This window comes from Centroberyx affinis, unplaced genomic scaffold (assembly GCF_046629955.1).
Source record: "Centroberyx affinis isolate AG114_WGS23_722 - 3 ecotype Tasmania unplaced genomic scaffold, CSIRO-AGI_Caff_v1 ptg001510l_1, whole genome shotgun sequence".
NCBI classification, from domain to species: domain Eukaryota; kingdom Metazoa; phylum Chordata; class Actinopteri; order Beryciformes; family Berycidae; genus Centroberyx; species Centroberyx affinis.
In genome coordinates this window covers 69664-90000 of record NW_027279974.1, presented here as the reverse complement: position 1 = coordinate 90000, position 20337 = coordinate 69664, and the positions used below count along the sequence as shown (strand labels likewise).

General features: G+C 44.4%; 2 protein-coding genes across 2 annotated transcripts in view; one reads left to right on the top strand and one right to left on the bottom strand.

Annotated features, from left to right (window-relative positions):
* The window catches only part of atp10b (ATPase phospholipid transporting 10B), a 21743-nt gene extending 8294 nt beyond the window's left edge, over positions 1-13449 (top strand). Inside the window, exons 9-21 of the mRNA XM_071527237.1 lie at positions 659-817; positions 1666-2206; positions 2319-2419; positions 2516-2642; positions 2803-2987; positions 5526-5781; positions 6517-6593; positions 6687-6812; positions 6938-7138; positions 7337-7417; positions 7565-7669; positions 7970-8157; positions 12401-13449. Coding sequence (XP_071383338.1) covers positions 659-817; positions 1666-2206; positions 2319-2419; positions 2516-2642; positions 2803-2987; positions 5526-5781; positions 6517-6593; positions 6687-6812; positions 6938-7138; positions 7337-7417; positions 7565-7669; positions 7970-8157; positions 12401-12686 — 2433 coding nt within the window. The 3' untranslated portion in view covers positions 12687-13449. The remainder of the gene's footprint in view (positions 1-658; positions 818-1665; positions 2207-2318; positions 2420-2515; positions 2643-2802; positions 2988-5525; positions 5782-6516; positions 6594-6686; positions 6813-6937; positions 7139-7336; positions 7418-7564; positions 7670-7969; positions 8158-12400) is intronic.
* A 2185-nt stretch (positions 13450-15634) lies between these two features.
* Positions 15635-17878, bottom strand: fbxl3l (F-box and leucine-rich repeat protein 3, like). Its single transcript, XM_071527251.1, has 4 exons — positions 17501-17878; positions 17048-17170; positions 16468-16639; positions 15635-16278 (listed from the first exon to the last, which is right to left on the bottom strand). Exons 1-4 carry the CDS (start codon positions 17876-17878, stop codon positions 15635-15637), a joined length of 1317 nt encoding a protein of 438 aa, XP_071383352.1.
* Between the last annotated feature and the right edge of the window lie 2459 nt (positions 17879-20337).

Genomic DNA, 20337 nt, shown 5'->3' with positions numbered 1-20337 from the left:
AAATCTCACCCACTCCAGTGACACAAGGCCTCATGGTCCCAGTCCCCATTGCAGATGGCCAAGCTGCTAGGTGTCAGTGATGAGCACAACCATTTTGGCTCAAAGCTGCCCCTGTGTCTGTGAAGGAACATATGGTCATGCTGGGCTACATTAAGCATGGACTACTGATATCACATAAACTGTAAACGTGCACTATAGATTAGTCATCATGGTCTTGATACACAGTACAGTAGCTCCGTTTCTATTTTTGCCCACAGGGCAAAGAGCACAGGCCAGTTGCTGTGAAGGAGAAGCAAGCTGAGACAGTAAAACTCTTGTGTGTGTTCCAACAGGCTCTTGGTCCTGATGCTCAGCACGGAGCCAGTCTTCAATCTTACTTACACTGTGCCACTAACATTACAGAATATCTTAACATGATGTTATTGAAGAGGCTCTCTTATTGCTCCACTACTATATGAATAAATACCTCTTTCCTTCCTTCTTTCCTTCAGAGAAAAACAAAAATATATGAAAAGGGTAACAGCTGATAAATATTTGTCCAATCCTGTCACGTCAGATCAGTGATTGCTCAAAGTAGGGGGTGAGGAAGGAAGGATGAATTTCACAGTGTGTGAACAGTAGCTATTAATTAACGAACTGATGAACCTCACGCCAACAGGAAGCCGAGGTGGTTCCAGACAGGAAGCTGCTTCAGCAGATTAGACGGACGGAGAACAGCAGCAGCAGCCGGAAGATAGATCCCTACCTGGACTTTTTTCTGTCTCTCGCCATTTGCAACACGGTGGTGGTTTCCACGGCAACAGCTCAGAGACAGAGGGTGAGCGCTCTGCTTACTGTGACTCTGGAAGGGAAGTAGAGATGGAGATGGAGGGCGTAGTGAGGGAGAATGCAAGGATGGATGGAGGATTTGTCTCCTTGAAACTCCCTCCTTACCTCCCTCCCGCCTTATCCAAAGGCCTATATATTGATATCCACAAGCTTGCAAAACCATTGTAAACCTTTCACCTAGAAAACATTGTGGAGGAACTATTGATTTCCTTATTCATTATTTTATGATTTGAATGTATAGGGTCTACAAACTTGTTGTCCACCAATCTGTCTGTAAGACTGCAGAGAAATCCACAGTTTCAGCAGCAGCCGCCACAATGAAACTGGCATTCTCCTCATCAACCTCTCATATTTAGTCGAATTTCACATGCTTGCTGGAATTGTTAGCTAAAAGTTTCTCTTCTTTCATCAGTGGTCAGTACTAATTTCCATAATTGCTCTTTAAAGCCCCAGATGAAATGGCTTTGTCTCTTCTCTAAATTAACCACACAGTGAGGGGAGATTCGCAGGGGGAATCAGGGTTGCCCTTATTAATTTGATTACCCGTTGTTCTTGACTGTGCTGTTCTGACTTCTGCCGGATGGGAGAAAGTGGTGCGTTCTCCCTTGAGTTTGTAATTGAAGGTTAAAGCACAAAAAGAGCAGTTTTTTCCTTTTAGCCGCGTGTGAACATCCTGCCATTTGCGGAGGTGGACCACAAGGTTTTTTTTAAGTGGTTTTGCTGAAACATTAGAGAAGCTCTCAAAATGGAACTTATGGGCCAAATGAACAAATAAAAACAACAACCTTAAAACAGTGCATACCATAGTAATTCCTGTTTTGTTTTGTCTTCTTCAAGATGAGTGAATATCCACGCTCCTGTCAGTCAAACAACCCTTTAGACACCTTATCCTACTTGGCCAGAAAGGTTGGATCCCTTCGCCAAACCATTGCCTCCTGGCAGCCCATGTCCAGGAGGAGCCGCTCTTTGTCTGAGAGCTCAGTTATAGAGGAGGACTGTTATAATGCTTCTGCAAAAACGGATGAGTCTGGAGGCCTCAACACAACAAAAGCTGCGCTCCATACTGAGTCCCAGAGCAGCAAGCCGGCAGTGACCTCGGATAAGCTGCGCTATGAGGCGGAGAGCCCGGACGAGGCAGCCTTGGTGTACGCAGCCAAGGCGTATGGCTTCACTCTGCTGGCCAGGACCCCCGGCAGTGTGACTGTGAGGCTCCCAGGTGGGGAGGAGCTGCTGTTTGAGGTGCTAGACACCTTGACTTTTGACTCCCACAGGAAGAGGATGTCTGTTTTGGTGCGACACCCGATCACCAGAGAACTCGTGCTCTACACTAAAGGTGCCGACTATGCTATCATGGAGCTACTTGGCACACCCTATGCAGGTATGTGCAGGTAAAAGTATTTGTTATAATACATTTATTATACAGTTATTACTCATGGCCATAATTTAAAAGCCTGGCAAAGTGAAATTGTATGTTGTGATAATATTTCCAGAGCAACTCAGTGGGAACCAGAAGAGTATTGCAGCAGACACTCAGAAACACCTCGACCGGTATGCAAAGGAGGGGCTGCGAACCCTTTGCTTTACAAAGAAGGTGCATATTCAGATATATTAATATTCATCAGAATGCAATTTTTTTTAGCACAGGAGCTTCTTTTCATGTCTCTCCTCTCTCTGCTGTGTGCTGCAGGTGCTGAGTGAGAGGGCGTATAAAGACTGGTCAGCCAGCAGACAGAAAGCTCTGGCTGCTATAGACAACAGAGAGGAGCTCATCATGGACTCTGCTGCGTACCTCGAGACAGACCTCACCCTGTTAGGTAACACGTGTCAGCCACAAACACACACACACACACACACACACACACGAGGAAGTCTCCGCTCAAAAATACACACTTAAAAAAAGCAGAGAGATGTGTGATATGCTCTGGCTGTGGATTCAGGTCAGCTGACGTCTAACCTTGCATATTTGTCCCCTAGGGGCCACGGGCATCGAGGACCGTCTGCAGGAGAGCGTCCCTGACACCATTGTGGCGCTGCGGGAGGCAGGGATCCAGGTGTGGGTGCTGACTGGTGACAAGACGGAGACAGCTGTCAACATCGCCTATGCCTGCAGGCTGTTGGATGAGGGAGACCTGGTGATTAACATGAGCTCCAAGAACAAGGTAAGGAGGACGCTGTCTGTCTCGCTGAAGGCTGCCGAGTTGGCTCAGTTTTGCTTTTCTTTACTGTTCAGTGTCAACTGGATGATAAATGGCAGTGCATCTATGACACATTTCTTACACAATAATTATATGAAATTTGAATTCAATTATTGACATTTTTGTCTGCTTTCAGCTTTAGACCAACAAATAAAGGTGTCAATCCATTTTTTTGTATAATATAATGGTTCTGTAAACGCAAAATCATCGCTTTCCAACTCTCCAATCCAACCACAACTTAAATTACAGGTCCATTTTGTTCCAGTGTTTACAAACAATACAATGTTAAACTATTTACTGCTTCAAAATACATTAAAATTCATATTTGGACACTGCTTGACTGCATCAATATTTAAGCCAATCAATTTGAGAGTGAAAAAAGATGTCAAACTAATGAATCAAAAAGTAAACATACTACAAACATACTACAAACATACAACAGTAGTTTAACAGGCTCCCCAAACTGTGGTTGAAGACTGGGCCTTTAAATAGAATAACACGAGAAACAACTCACATTTCCTCACATACAGTTTGTTTCAGACGGCCGTTGCAGTCTTTGATAATCCTTCCGTTTAGCCATGTCTTCTCCAAGAGCCTAAGTTCAAGAGACATTTAACTGTGTCATTGTCTCCCTCCGATTTAAGTGGCCAAAGCTTTTTGACCACTTTTACATTTTAGCTAAAGGTCAAATCCTCACATTTCCATGTGAGAAAGACAGGGGATGGGATGTGGGCCCTGGTTCTCTGTGGTCATTAAAGATCCTGTGGCACTCAGCGAAGGAATGAACCCTTTATAACAACCTGGCATGTCTAATCATCCCTGGCCTCAAATAGACTGAAATTACCTCTCAGCTCCTCGCCTCTCTAACGGATGCATGGGGAGCTTTCCGGAACAAAGGGCCTGCCCCGCTCCTCTCAGATGGGACCGGACATTGGTGATGAATGGAGCGAGTTACCCCCAATACAATATCTAATGCTTTCATATCTAATTAAAGGTCCAATATTCAACCCTCGCAGGAAATACCCCTTCTCTCATGAACAAGAGTGGAGGCATTTTTGGTAATGAACAATTTGTACCGCCATAACACAATGACCATCGGCATCCTGAGGGAAGCACTCCTACATCACCCTGCCTACCACACCTAATGAAATCCAGCCAGCAATAGATAGATGAAATAAAAACAGGGTGTGACCCAATTTTTTTTTTCGGCACGTCAGATTTCCCTTAGGCTAAGAGGCTCTAGTCATTCACAGGCAGAAATGATGAATCTGATGGAACCAGAGCCTGGTAATTGCTTGCAGTCGGACATCTTGGACATGACTCAACAGCAGCGTAGCGCTTTTGCTAACAGTTTCTTTTATCAGCGCTAATGCCATAATCTCTATTCCATCTTGCACAGTGGGGTGCTTTTTTTCTCAAGCATATTTCTTTGACCATATCAGTATCTCGGATATGTTATTACTTTTCCTGATAGTGCGTTTCATTTGCTTTGTTTGTTAATCACACTGACATGTCACATGACAATCTTCACACATGCATCATTAATTTGCATTTTCCTTTGGTCAGCACTGATTACTTTGTGTGCAAATGAAGGGATTAAATGAATCATTTTGCTCCAAACTGAGATATATATATATAAGAAATGACACCCACCCTTCCATACTGGCATGAAACTTTTTTTTTTTTTTTAATTTATTTTAGGCATCTTATGCTTTATTGATAGAGACAATGTGAGAGACAGACAGGAAGGTATGGGAGAGAGAGGGGAGGACATGCAGCAAATGACCACAGGCCAGACTCGAACCCAGGTCGCTGTGGGAAGGACTGAGCTTTATGGTACGCGCTCTACTCGCCCCTGCTGGCATATTGACGTTAGGAGTTATCTTAAGACATTTGCTTAAATAGTTAATTTTATGAGGAGAGAATAATTTATGTTTTTCAAATATTGCCTGATGAATTTCAGGTAGGAAATCTTTGAATGAAACCCTTCACTCCAAAAAAAAAAAGTCCATCTTAACAAGTTATTTTGTCTCATATTTAGTCTTCAGATCTTATTTTTCTTAAACCAAGAGAACAATTCTGCCAGTGAGGTGAGATAACTCCACTTGTTTCTAATGTAGTTTCAGTTGTTTCAGGAATTTTCTAGAAATCAGTGTCAGTATGTTGGAACAAGTCAGAAGGCAGATCACTGCTCTACTATCAAGAAAATGACACTTGATTCTACAAAAATCTTGAAACAAGTTGATTTGTATTGGAAAGAAGTGAAATGATCTAACCACGCTGGCCGATTTTTTCACGTATTTTAAGAAAATTAAGATTTTAGGACTCAGTAACAGACAAAATGACTTGTTAAGATGGAGACTTTTTGCAAGTGTTCAAATCAAACTAAGATTAACAGAGTGCGACACTCTCTTGTAAAGCCTCATATAAGTGAGAACCACAGAGAAACCACTCAAATAAACGGACGGTGTTTTGGTGTTTTGGTGTTTTGGTGTTTTGCAGCTCATGTGTGCATCCATCCTGGACTGCGCTCTGGAGGAGGTGAGGCGGTACAGGGATGACCCGCCGGCCCCCACCATCGCCCTGGTGATCGACGGACGCACGCTGGCCATGGCTCTGGAGTCGGACCTGCGGGACCGCTTCGTGGACCTGGCCCAGCGCTGCCGCTCGGTGCTCTGCTGCAGAGTCACGCCCCTGCAGAAGAGCACCGTGGTCAAGGTCATCAGGGAGAAACTCAAGGTCATGACCCTCGCCGTTGGTAAGAAACTCCAGGAAATGTTGTCAGATGGAGACGTGGCGCTCTTAGCCTAGGGATTACACAGTGCATTGCAAAAGTCTTCAGACCCCTTCACTTTTTGCACATGTTCTTGAGCTATTAAGTTATTTCAAAATGCATTTATTTGGGATTTCTATTCTGAGTTCATTGCAAAGCACTGTACTCTATCAAAGTGAAAACAGAATTGGAAAAAATTATACTAAAGTATAAAATTGGAATAAAAAAGAAATAAGTATTTGCTTTTCTTGGGCATAATTTGCTCAACATGTCTTATAATATACAATGTTTTCCTTTCAAACTTTTTTTTTTTTAATTTGTCTTTCGTGCTAACAAAGCTGAGACTAGGTCCTGTCCTGTAGGTCCCTGTACTCGATTTTCATGGGATTTCATGGGATTTTAGGGTGTAGCCTATATGGTGTGCACGGTGGACTCTCTATCAGAATACTTAAGCACAATGTGGGTGCAGCATGGGAGCACAGCATCTATGATTAATTCATGGATGACATTAGAGTCCAGTTCTTCTTGAGAAAATGTGGTGTATAAAATATAGAACATATAGAGTGAAAATGTAAAAAAAAAAATATATATATAGGAAATATACAGACTAAAAATCCCCAATAAATGCATTTTGGAATAACTCAAGTCAAGGGGTCTGAAAACATTTTCAAGGCACTGTATCTGTGATTAAGCTGATATTCACTCACACACTGATTTCAGGTGATGGTGCTAATGATGTCAACATGATCCAAGCGGCTGATGTCGGCATTGGGATATCCGGTCAGGAGGGGATGCAGGTCAGGATTGTTGTCTTTTGCTTCAAAGATGTTCTCCCTGTCTTCTGTGCTTACTGATCAAAATACATCATGACTTATATTTGTCATCTGCAGGCGGTCATGGCAAGTGACTTTGCCATATCCCGCTTCAAACACCTGAAAAAGCTTCTGCTGGTTCATGGACACTGGTGCTACACTAGACTAGCAAACATGATCATTTACTTCTTCTACAAGAATGTGGTGAGTCTTGTATCTGCATTTTAAAGAGCTATGTACTCTGTAAATTAACATTTTTCATGGTTTTCTCTCAATGTCATCCACAGTTCGACTTTGTTCACCTGTCTCTGTGTTTCACCTGTTCCCAGGCCTACGTGAACCTGCTGTTCTGGTATCAGTTCTTCTGCGGCTTCTCTGGCACCACCATGATAGACTACTGGCTACTGATTTTCTTCAACCTCTTCTTTACCTCCGCCCCGCCCGTCATGTTCGGGATAATGGACAAAGATGTGTCCGCAGAGATGCTGCTGGGTCTTCCTGCACTGTACAGGACTGGGCAGGGAGCAGGGGTCAGTGACGGTCTCACACAGCAGAGTCTTTATTCTTAGCCCGTTTGCTTGGTAGCTTGATAAAATCTAGTCTACAAGTCTATTAGTATTATTGAGTTATGTCTTGGATAAAACGTACAGAATACTTTAGAAATTAAGTTGATTAATTTTTAGCTGTGTGTGTCCTGTGTCTGGGTGTGTGTGTGTGTGTGTGTTTAGGAATATAAGTTTTCAACATTCTGGATTGCCATGCTGGATGCCTTCTATCAAAGTCTGGTGTGCTTCTTTATTCCATACTGGGTAAGGGAAAAATTGTAATACTTCATCTTTGATTATACACTGTACAATGGTGCATCTATAATGGTGCATCCTACTTACTTACTCTTTAGTTACCACTTATTTTATTGGTCGACTGCTTTCTGAGTATGACTCACTTTCTTCTTTCAGGCTTACCAAGATTCAGACATTGATGTTTTTACCTTTGGAACTCCTTTGAACACAGTTTCGTTATTTACCATCCTCCTGCATCTGTCTATCGAGATCAAAACCTGGGTGAGTGCTGGACCGATGGAATATCGATTTCTAGAATTCATAATGTACATTTAGTGATCCAAAACTCTGGTCAGTAAATAGAGCTTCAGTTTGATACTTAGTGTACTATATAATTATACAGTATATAGAAATTAGTGTATAATAATCTTTATCTTTGACATTGTTTACATTGCTTCTCTGTATTTTGAATACCATGAAATTAAAAAACAGAGAATGAGCATGTCTCCTATATAGTGTAATTGCTTCTGATTTGTCACATTGTGGTGATGTGTGTTACTCTTGTGTGTAATTGTCTGGCAGACGGTGGTTCACTGGGTAATCATGCTGGGCAGTGTGGCGGTGTACTTCATCGTGACCCTGGCCTACAGCGCCATCTGCATTACCTGTAACCCTCCCTCCAACCCGTACTGGATCCTCCAGAGCCAGATGGCGGACCCCATGTTCTATCTTATCTGCATCATCACCACCGTGTTGGCTTTGCTGCCCAGGTACCATCAGTGTGTCCATACTGCGTCTGTCACTCCGTAAACCCAATCAGCCTGATAATTACATACTGGCACTGACGCCACAGTCGGGGGAATACGGCTTAACAAGTCACACAAGTGTGAGCCAGCGCTTGGTTGGTGCATCGTGCATCCACGTACTGGGAAGTAGCTGCCGATTTTCTAGCTATAGTGGTCAAGTCAACGCATGAATTCAATATTTTGTTCAGCAGTTCTCTTAGTTACAACAACACTGTGTTAAAAGTCAACATAGTTTCACACACCTCAATCATGCATGGACTGCAAACAAATAAAACTTTCTGAAAACTATAATATAGCAGCTGTTGTTTTGTGATATCTGAGATTAACTGGAACAAGCAGGGATAAAATGTGGCTAAGTCTTTCATGTGTAGACTGAAACAAAATTGTCCTTTTGATTTGATTTTGAACAGGAGACTACTGGTTAAAGTTTGGTTATGGCAGCTGATTAGTGCTGTCAAAACCCATAATTTCAATTAGGGATGTTTCTGATAATTGATCAGTAAATGAATGTGGGGAGGTGTGTTCATGTTTGTGGATGGGCAGACATAGATGTTTACAATTACAATTACAATTTCCCATTTGGCAGACGCTTTTATCCAAAGCGACGTACACATGAGATTTTAATAGAACACAAGCAAGGTTCTAGTCAGGAGAGAACAACGAGAGTAAGTGCCATAAAGCTAAGTTCTGGTCCAACAGGACACAGGTGCTACGAGGCAGTGCTACGAGGCAATGCATTGAGTGCATAGAGTGCATAGAGGCAGATAAACATTTTTTTTTTTTTTGTTTGGTTACACACTCTCATTAGGTGAGAAGGTGTTCACTAAAGAGCTGGGTCTTTAGCCTTTTCTTAAAGATTGAGAGGGACTCTGCGGATCGAATGGAGTTTGGTAACTCGTTCCACCACCGAGGAACCACAGAAGAGAAGAGTCTGGCTAGAGACTTAGGGTCTTGTTGTGGTGGCAGCACCAGGTGCCGCTCCTTGGCAGAGCGTAGTGAGCAGGAGGGAGCATAGACCTGAATGAGGGAGTTCAGGTAGGTCGGAGCCGTTTTGGTTGCTGCTTTGTAGGTGAGTATCAAGGACTTGAACTTGATGCGGGCAGCAACTGGGAGCCAGTGGAGGGATATGAACAGCGGAGCGGCATGTGCTCTTTTGGACTGGTTGAAGACCAGACGTGCCGCCGCGTTCTGGATCATCTGCAGAGGTTTGAATGTACATGCCGGGAGCCCTGCCAGTAAGGAGTTGCAGTAGTCAAGGCGTGATATTACAAGCGCCTGTACTAGGAGTTGGGCTGCATGCTCAGACAGGTAGAGTCTGATCTTCCTGATGTTGTACTGGGCAAATCGGCATGACCGAGCAACAGAAGCCAAATGCTCCTTGAAGGTTAGTTGGTCATCATGACACCCAAGTTTCTGGCAGACTTTGTGGGAATGAGCTGAGCTGATTCGAGCTGGATACTGATCTGTTGTTGTCCAGAGGGACTGGCTGGGATGACAAGGAGCTCAGTCTTTGACAGGTTAAGCTGAAGGTGGCGTTCCTTCATCCATGCCGAGATATCGGCGAGGCATGCCGATATCCGTGCCGAGACTGTGGGGTCGTCTGGCGGGAACGATAGGAGGAGCTGGGTATCGTCAGCATATGAGTGGTATGAGAAGCCATGTGAGCGGATGAATGCACCAAGTGAGGTGGTGTATATTGAAAAGAGAAGGGGTCCAAGCACTGACCCTTGAGGTACCCCTGTGGACAAGCAGTGAGATTTCAACACTTCGCCTCTCCAAGACACTCTAAAGGAAAGGATCTCCCTGAGAGGTAGGACTCAAACCAGCGGAGAGCAGATCCTGAGAAGCCAAGCTCATCGAGTGTGGAGAGGAGGATTTGGTGGTTAACCGTGTCAAAGGCAGCCGCTAGGTCAAGCAACATTAGAACAGGACTGACCGGCAGCTCTAGCTGATCGCAGTGTTTCCACTACAGACAAGAGCGCAGTCTCGGTAGAGTGTCCGCGTTTTAAGCCAGACTGGTTAGGATCATACAGGTTGTTCTCAGAAAGGAATTCAGAGACTTGATTAAAGACCGCATGCTCAAGTGTCTTGGAAAGGAAGGTGAGGAGTGAAACCGGCCTGGAATTTTCAACCTGAGATGGGTTGAGTGTAGGTTTCTTTAGCAGCGGGGTAACCCGGGCTTGCTTAAAAGCAGTGGGGAACACACCCGTTGTAAGTGAGGAGTTGATGATGTTCGTGACTGCAGGGATAAGTGTGGGCGAAATGGCCTGCAGGAGGTTGGAGGGTATGGGGTCCAACGGACAGGTAGTGGGACGAGAGTCAAGCAGAAGTTTGGAGACTTGCTCCTCGGTGAGATGGGAAAATAACATGAGTGAGGCCCTGTTAGCTGGTGGCAGCATACTGAGTTGGTCAGGCTCAGAGAACTGATTACTGGTGGTAGAAACCTTATCAGTAAAGAATGATGCAAAGAGGTCAGCAGTGAGCAAAGTTGAGGGTGGAGGTGGTGGAGGGTTGAGGAGTGAATTAAAAGCTGAAAATAATTTCCGAGCGTCTTTGGCACTGCTGATTTTCTCCTGATAATAAGTGGTCTTGGCACTTTTTAAATGGGAGGAGAATGCAGATAGGAGAGTTTGATAGTCAGTGAGGTCAGTGGGATCTCTGGATTTTCGTCATTTTCTCTCGGCTGCTCTGAGCCCCGCCCGTTGCTCTCTGATGACACCGGTGAGCCATGGGCTAGTGGGGGTTTTACAAGCAGATTTGGATGAGAGTGGGCAGAGGTTGTTTAGAGAGGCGGCTAGCGAGGAGCAGAGTGTGTCTGTAGCCTCACTGACATGGAGTGAGGAGAACTCATTATGAGGGAGCATGGTAGCCGAGACCTCATTGGAGAACTGAGCCAGTGTGAGGGACTGGAGGTTTCGTCTGAAGGAGACCATTTGCGACGGAACGTGAGGGTGTTGCGGTAAAGAAAGAAAGTAGAGTCAGCTGAAAGTGCAGCTGGTGTGGCTGTGTTTTCTGGACGGATCCAGGTTTCGGTCAGGGCTAGTACCTGAATGTCAGATAGGTTTGCAAGTGCTTGGATAAATTCTGTTTTATTTACAGCAGACTGACAATTCCATAAGCCAAAGGAAAAAGTGGAGGAAGTAGCTGAGGCTTTTCTGAGAGAGTAGTGGTTCTCAGGATTGCGCTGTCTTTTATGACTGATGCATTTTTTTCCGGTTTGCCCTATGGATAACAGGGATATATTGGTAGCACATGGTGAGTGAGAAGGCAGGCCAAGAGAGTAAATAAGAGTAGCTTATCTGTGTCCTTGCTCAGTGGACTCGCACAGGTAGACTCGAAGGTCTTTACCCAATTAGGTCTTACGTGTTTAAATACCAGGAAATGCCACAGCTGTGCCCAGTCACAGCTCGTTACCAGGGCTGAACCCGCCCCTTTCAGATTTCCACAACAAAGCAACAGATAGAGGGTGTGACCCGCGTCAGCTGACCCACCTATCGAAACTCAGAGAGTGAAACCAGGAAGTGCTCAGCCACAACAAAGCCTGACAACAGCCTAAGTCCAAATCTAACCCAGAAACAAAGATTCAAAACACTTACTGACCGACTACTGTTTCCTATGTCCTAGATCCGAGCTTGTTCTTGTTTGTCATAGATGTAACACGTGTGCCAACACTTTCTAGGTTTGGTAGAGGGTGGGGTGGGGGTGTGGATGATTGAGGTGTGTAAAACTACGTTCACTTTAAAAACTCAACCTGTGAACACCAAAGTGCTCGTAACACTGTGTTGTTGTGACTAAGAGAATCGCTGAACAAAATCACCCAGCTACATCCTGGTCACCTAATAATGATGATGTGGGGATGAGAGGAAAGTGGAGGGGTGCCCCATATGCACCTCCTGTGCACAGGACCCATAATTCCCAGCTACGCCCCTGTGTATTGGAGGATGCATTTGACACGCGCAGATCATGGATCGTAGTGAAACAGTGAAGCGATGATTGCTGTGGTTCATAGACTAGTCCAGGCTGACTTGTAATTAAATAATGTTAATTGTGAAGGTCAGGAATGACTGCACAGCGGCTCAGTCTTCCTCCTGGTGCTGATGCCTCTGAAAGAGCTGATATTTAGTGTGCTGAGAATGCTCTGATTTACATCAAAGGGACGCATATTTTTCACTGGCCTACTTTCCCACCACCACACTCTCTCCCCCAGGTACATGTTCCACGTGCTGAGGAACACTCTCGCCCCCTCCCTGCTCGTGCGAGCCAGGCATCTGGACCGGTTGGACCCCTCCGTTAGGGAGCGGTGGATCAAGGAGTGGAGGAGCTTCAGGAGCCCGGGGGACGACAGGCTCTCTGGGCGGTCTGCCTCTCCCTCTCCCACCCTGGAGACCTCGACGGACATCTTTCCCCCGTCTTCAGACCCCTCTGACATCACCGAGGCTGAAATCACACTGAACGTCATCACTGAGAGCTATCAAAGCCCACTGCGGCTCTGAGAATCAGGAACCCGTTGGCATCTAGATGGGCAAAAAGACACAGCAGCGCTGCACTAGGGTGATTATTTATTCAGGAAAATGTAGAGACTGTAAAGATTTTCAACTGGCTCATATCTGGATATGTCCCAGTGTATATATATTTTTATTTTATTTTATTTTGTGTGTCTGTGTGTGTGTGTGTGTGTGTGTGTGTGTGTGGGGGGGGGGTTACATAAGTACAAACTGGGAGAGGAGCTGTTTTCAAACAGAAAATTCTTTCACTCTGTCTTGTGACAAATCATCAATTGGGGTGATGAGTTCATTTTGTAATGAATTGCTCGATGAGAAAGCGGGCCCCCTCCTCTCACTCCCCTCGTAACAAGCTGCCATAGCGAACACATAAGCCTGTTACTTTCCTGATGGGTTTTGAGAGCACAGTGGTAACCCAATTAGTCATGCTACCTGCCCTTCCAAAAAGTGGCACTTTTCCAGAACAAAATGCTTAGTCTGTTTAAAATATTCCCCTCACCTAGACACCTGAATGTAACTTGCTCAATGGATACCACAAATAGTCACATTGCGTCTTGGTCTTCATGGCTTGTACGCACTTGTGGTTTGCACATGGCATACCATGTTATGGCATTTCCAGTTCATTTGTTGATATATAGGGCAGTTATGTATGATGGTATCAGGGAACAAAATGGAGACTTTGTGTTTTTTAAAGGCTGGGCCTGTGAGTAATTTTGTGTATTTCGTCATCTTTATGTATCTGTAAAATGTTCCATGGCAATAAATATGAAAATAGTGACATTTTGTTGATTTTTTTTTTTTTTAAATACCAAGCCCCACTTCCTTTTCAAGATATAGCTATATCACCTAGATAAAACAAGAAGACAAAATCGTGAAGAATCATAAGAACGAGCTTTACAGCTACAAAGTCTGTTGCCTATACAGCTGAAAATGGAGTGTGCACCAGCCAAATCCACTTGTAAAAGGGTATGTCTGAGTTATCATTGGTTTACTTCATTATACAGTAGTAGCACTGCTTATATAACGTCCCACTGCCTCCACTTAGAACAATGCTGCCCTCTAGTGTGGAAAGGAGGAGCTGCAGAAAGGTCAAATGGGACAAAGTCATTCAAAATAGATTGACAGTGTTGAAATCCCCTCAAACAGCCCACTAAGAACATGCTTGATTGTATTATGAATGTTAAGAAAAATGCAAAATTGACTTTGAACATAATTTTTATTGAGAACTAAATACAACATGAGCAAAACAAATAGTAGTTATTACATTGAGCCAGACCCTTGCATTGAGCTACAGCCTAGCACTGTTGCACATTATGAAAGGTATGTAAACATTATGTGCTACGGTTGGTTTCATTTTTGACAAATTAACAAATACAAGGCAAACCTTTACAATCATTTTCAATGTATCATGTGGCACAACGTGGCATTGGATACTCTGGGCCTACTTAAAATATTCCGTAACTCTTTTGCACAAAACCCAACTGTTCCATGTGATAAAAGAATAGTAGCATAACCTAAATATCAGATATTTAACAGTAAGGCCCCCATTTGAAATAGAGTAACAGAAAGACCTTTAGTGTTTGGAAACCGTTATTTTGATTATTTTGCTATTTGTGCCAGCAATACCCCAAGATGAACACGTGTGACAAAAGTAAAAAATAAAAAAAAGGCTTGAGCATGAATCTGGACCAGAACTCTGGACTGGTGCCTGATAACAACCTGCAACAGCATAACTTTAAAAATCCACCCTAAACACTTTAACACTGTCAAAAACAGTTATGGTGATGTACCTTGCATTCCTGGGCCCATTTTGTTGACAACATGACGTCAAGTGGAGATATTTCCAGTGCAGCTACAATGGAGTTAAATAGGAGAACAATGTCTAAAACATCAACGCTAAACGTCAGGTTTTGGTGTCAGACTTCTTTCTAGACTCACCATTTTGCACCTACATTCAACAATCAAACAGGGAAAAATCAGAAGAGGCAGAGAGATCAATTTCTCCACCAACAATAGCCTCAATAGACCAGAATGCATTGCAGCCACAAGACATGTTGTGTTTTGAGTGTTTATCGTTATTGCTCTTTCCACTTAAAGTAAAACCAACGTCTGGTTGAAACAAGTCCAGGCGAGTTCTCTGGGGGTTGTCGAAATGCATTCTGGGAAACGTAGGAAAAAATCACTAACTGAAGTAGAAATATACGAGGCAGATTGGGGTAAAGTGGGTACAACAAAAAGGTAAACTGCAACACTTAACCACAAAATAACTCCTGGAATGCACTGAACATTACAGATTGATGATAGAGGGGGGCATTTTCCTGAAAAAAGCTGGATTCACTGTGGGAGAAGTTAAGTGAGTAGTGTGACCTACAAATTCTTTGAAAGGAGCAAACAGCAGATTGACTGATGAAAAGCAGCTACACAGATCCTTTAAATAAGAAGCTGCAGTGACTGTGAGTTGATAGATCAGGTTAAAAATGGTGACCGTGTAAAGGTGACATCGCACAAACTCTGTTCCATCAGACTGAAAATATCCACTTCACCAGCATGTCACATCACAGTATGCACCTATATGCATAGGAAGAAAGCTGATGCTCATACATTAAACAAGATAACCTGACAGAAATCATTAGCTCACAGAACATTATGAGTCATACAACAAATTCACAGCAGGGAGAAATACGACAAATGACACAGCTTTGGAAATGACCCCCCCTTCTAACATGTTGGTCAAAAATGTTGACAATATATAATCTGGCTTTCCCCTATTTATTGTCCAAAAAGAAGCTTTTAAGCCAGTTAAACAGAAGTCTGTAAATTGTGGACTTGTGGACACACACTGTCACAGTTTCTTTCTTGGAATTCTCATAGTTGTCCATAGAAAGCAGGTTCATCCCTAACAGCCTTCAGCTCTCCCTCCGCTCTCACTCCATGCCAGTCTACCAGGTGGGCATCATATCAGGGAACCACATGCGGCCCAGGTGCTTGGACACCTCGCTGTGGATCTGCTCCACGTTGTAGCTGCTGTCCGGGATCAACACCTCTTCCATGATTGACAGCTGAGTCAGCCGACCCCCGCACATCTTCACAAACTCCACAAAGCCGCTACAGGTCACTTCGCACTCGCCAAGCCCAATGGCCGTCAAGCTCTTGCAGCGTTCGGCTATGCGGATCAGCTCCTCGTCCAGCGGCTCCAGGCCGTTGGCGCACACCACCAGCTCCACCAGCCGGGGACAGTTCAGCCCGATGCGGCCCAGCATCGCTTTGCTGACCGCCCGGCCGAAGTACAGGTGGGTGACGGGGGTCTCCTCGCGGAAGAAGGGCTCGAACTCCTCCTCATAGAGGAAGAAGTACATGACGATGTTGACCTTGGGCGAATGCCGGACCAAGGCCTCCCAGCTGTTCCTCTTGATGGAGTGGAAGTGCGTCTGGCCGGGGTTCTCGCTCACCACGTCTATGCGCAGGTGCTCCAGGTGGACGTGCTTTTCAGAGGAGAGGGCAAGCAGGAGCTCATCACTCAGCAGATGGTAGTTCAACGCCAGCTCCCTGAGTCCGTGGCACTGGTCTGCCACACACAGGATACCTGTGGAGAGGAGGGACACATCAGAAGAATGCTCCCTTTTAAAGAAGGTCAGACCAAACCACATGTGAAAAGGTCCTCTTTAAAAACGTACGTAAATAATCAACAGTTAGCTCACTGTCGATATTCTGTGCAGTGTTGAAAACCTATTTCATGTGTATGAACTGTACAGTAGCAATGAAGCACAGTAACCTGCTGGGGAGACGTGGGGACAGCTGCTCATCTTCAGCAGCTTCAGGGTGTCGCTGTTGTTGGCCACCAGCACCTTCAGGGACGGGTCGTCCACTGGCGTGTCGTCAATCTTGATGGAGGACAGGGACTTGGAGTTGACGAACACCACTGTCAGTGCCGACGCAAAGTGGGACTGAGGGGGGAAAGACACGCAATGATTAAACCTGGAATCCTTATCTTATGCATATGGGAAACGCTGTTGTTTCACCGCAAGTAGAAGCATTCTAATGTTACCAGAGCAGATCATGTGTCTTATTGTTTTTATTTTTATCAGAACAGATCATATACTTGCAAAGTGCAAAATAAGGCATGCTTTTTCTAAACTGAAAACATGGTATGACAACCTGCTATGGGGAATGGAGGAGAGAGAGGGCATTAGCCTGGTGCTGGAGCTATATGTAATTACAATCTTCAGGATGACTTTCAAATGACATACATGTGACATACAGTGACTAATCCGACCCTTTCATGCATATCACGAACAGGATGAAAGCGTTCAGATGTGCGTATGGAGCACAGGCTGTCTGTAATTCCCTCTTACCTGAGACACGTCCATGAAGCTGGGCCGTGCTGTTGAGATCAGCCCCAAGGTCTTAATGGTGCAGTTCACCAGCTGGGAGAGAATGTCACAAGCCGCCTCTGCAGACTCTGTGCAGCTGTCCACCTGATTTACCAGCAATGGTTTACCATTTTAGTGCGAGAGAAAAAAAAAAAAGGAATGGAAAGAAGGAGGTGTAAGAATCATCACAGAGACACTCGCAGCCTTGATGTGTTAAACCCACTAATGCCAAGATAACTGATACGTCATGATCACTTCTGCAGCAGATGGTCTGAATTAAGGAGGTCACACATTGTTTTCACGACAGCTCTACTGTGGGCGGGCTTTGCATCTTAGAGGCTCGGGACGGGTCGGTCGAGGGGTGAGAGAGAGAGAGAGAGAGAGAGAGAGAGAAAGAGAGAGAGAGAGAGAGAGGGACGGCTGGCACCCTTTTACCTTGAAGCTGACGTACTGCAGGTGCTGGGCGTGCTTCTTGATGATCTGCTGAATGAGGTCAGGGTGAGTGGAGCGCAAGTAAGACGTGGCCGGCTGATTGAGCTCAAACTCGAACCTCCGCCACAGGTCAGGGATGTGAAAGACGTCGTTCCAGCGCCGGCACACAGATGAGGCCCTGGCCCGGTCCACTAGGGACAAGTGCTGGAAGATCTGCAGGACCACGTGGTGCGGCAGGTTGCCCCAGTCCTCCAGCGACCCACCTGGGTGGCCGGGAATCGGGGTGAAACCAGAAGCCCCGCTCTTGCGTCTCTTGGCCCGCTCCTCATGGCTGGAGAATGTCTGGCACTTTGATTTGATGCTTATCCTTCCTCGTTTCATTCTGAAACAAAGCAGACAATGAGTTTCTCAGCAAACACTCAAAATGTTGATGTAAGAGCAAAAAGATTTTGTGCACAGCCAGTACTTCAGCTACATTATCCATTCTTTAGTTTGCAATAGCCTCTGTCATATCACCTGTGGAGCTGGGTAAAGAAAACAGATAAACAGGAATCTGGAGGCCGTGTGAGCATACCTGCACAACCGGTCTCAACACAACACCACTCCACCATTAACCTGCCTATTGTCCATTCTCAGATGATCTTCACATTACAGTGAATTAACAAGTGAAAAACATATCGTGTCATCTTTCATACAGATAAAAACGTCCATGAAAAACTATACTTGCTTACTTGAATGGTTTGAAAACAGCATTAATTCCCCTTCAGTTTGCACACCGCCGGCGGAGAAGAAGACACCGCGCAGGTCGAGCCATCGCTGCAGATGACTGGCGAAACGCTGTCTGTCGCTGATATAGGGCAGCAGGAGCAACTCCCATAATAATAAGCTCTCCTCTCGGCTTTAGCTCCGGCTTGACGCGCACCGCCTCACAGCCGTACACGTGAGTGAAGGAAAACATGGATAGGCTCGCCAGCATCTCACACCCTCATGATACGCGCAGTAATGAGCCATTTAAAGTGAGAGATGGGTCTATTTTCACAGCGGCATGTTGAGATTTTTTCTACAAGACAAGCAATGACTTTACGGAGGCTCACCTGCACCAGTGTGTTGTTATTTTGTTGTTTCATGCCCCACTCTTCCCCAAGAGCATGCACTATTAGGTCAGTGTGTCAAACTGTGCGCGCGCGTGTGCGTGTGTCTGTGTGTGTGTGGCCATGCACCAGTCGATAAGGCATGCATCTTGAATCCCGGTAAAATGTAAACAGCTTTGCAAGCTACTTTTCAGGTCTAGAGGAATTTCATATTTTCCAAAGGATCTATACAAATCACATTACAGAAGGACACTATATAAACATCACAGCAATAAGTCCCTATAGGAATATCATAGGAATACCTTTGGAAATAATATAAATACCATAAAATACAATAAGGTCACTTTAAACTCCCCATTGAATACCAACACATTATAGGAATATTACAGTCATTTTGTTCTGAGATCAAAATAGAAATGTAAGCATTTTCCTGGATACAGTAGGCTTACAACATCAATGTAGACAAAGCCCTGTAACAAATGAAAATTAATTTATCCTCTAATGGTTGATACTTTTTCACAGAGTAATACTGGATGCACAGAGAAAGATTTCTTTAAATCAATTGGCATTTACCACTGAATTTCAATGTTCAGACAATGTCAGTCCTAGTCTTGACACCTGGTCTATGATTTTGTACTGATTTATAGAGCAGAGAATGGAAAATTGAAAAAGGTGACTGACAACCTCCCAGGTGATTTTCTGAGGATGAGGGTAGGCTACATTTTTAGTGTCAGAGCCACTAGCAACACCATGATAAACCTGTAAACTTCATTTGGACAATATAAAATGTCTATCAGTGTAAATGCTCCACTGTTGGAAATATCTATATGGCATCACTACTCGATTCTGTGGTTCCCAGCTTTGGGAGCGAGTTATTCAAGATGTTGATTTAGAGATGATGTATGCAGATTATTCAATTGAGCAGTAATCCCCCTTTACAACCAAAGGTGCTGTCCAGCAACAGATAATATGCCAGTCAACTTTTAACAATCAGTATAGAAAGCACATTTCAGTGCAATGTTTTACATTTATTTGGGATGGTTTAAACCAATATTTTTAACAGATTCAGCCATTCATTGGACCATCACACGCAGTTTTAAAAGATCAACATGAAAATCAAAGTTCTCAACTGATTTCTAGAACACTGATCACCTGAAAAATTGAAAAAAAAAAAAGCAAAGTTGATGCTCAACAAAAAATCTGGTTGTGTGCCTTGACAAGTTCCAATACACCAAAACAGTTTGGCAAGTCAAACTGGGTTAATACACTTGTGTTGTGACTGGCAGTGTAATAATGTCTGCTGGAGACTGAGTGTCCAATCAGCTCCAGGTTAAGGTGGATCTTCCTGTTGGCAACCACTTCCCCTATAAAAGCCCTAGGATTCGCACAACATCCAGTTGGCAACAGAGCACTCCTAATCTCCCAGGTGGCTGCACCACTGCAGTTTGGAGGTATGTGGACTAACAACCAACACTGAGAATGATTGTAGTATTGGTTTGTGCTGCTGCTATTGGCTTTATTGTTTAGTGTGTGCTTTCTGGTTTGTATATTTGTGTGCCCATCACTTTGTATAACTTACTTTCCCTCCTGTGGCCAGCTGACCCTCTTAGCTTTTTCTGTGGCAAATAAGTTTCCACTATGTAAATCTGCCATTCATCCTATATTTTGAACTGGAATGCTGTCTTGTCCACAGTTGTTAAGCCTGACAAGACCTCAGTATGAAAGGTGGTGTTGTCAGTGCAGTTTTAT

Bases quoted from the DNA above. Each gene is read 5' to 3' on its own strand.
- fbxl3l (XM_071527251.1), bottom strand. From the start codon at position 17,878: ATGAAACGAGGAAGGATAAGCATCAAATCAAAGTGCCAGACATTCTCC. The intron at 17,171-17,500 runs GTAAAAGGGTGC...CTGGTAAATCAG, and splicing joins TGCAGTACGTCAGCTTCAAG to GTGGACAGCTGCACAGAGTC. The intron at 16,279-16,467 runs GTTACTGTGCTT...TCCTCTCCACAG, and splicing joins TCCCCACGTCTCCCCAGCAG to GTATCCTGTGTGTGGCAGAC.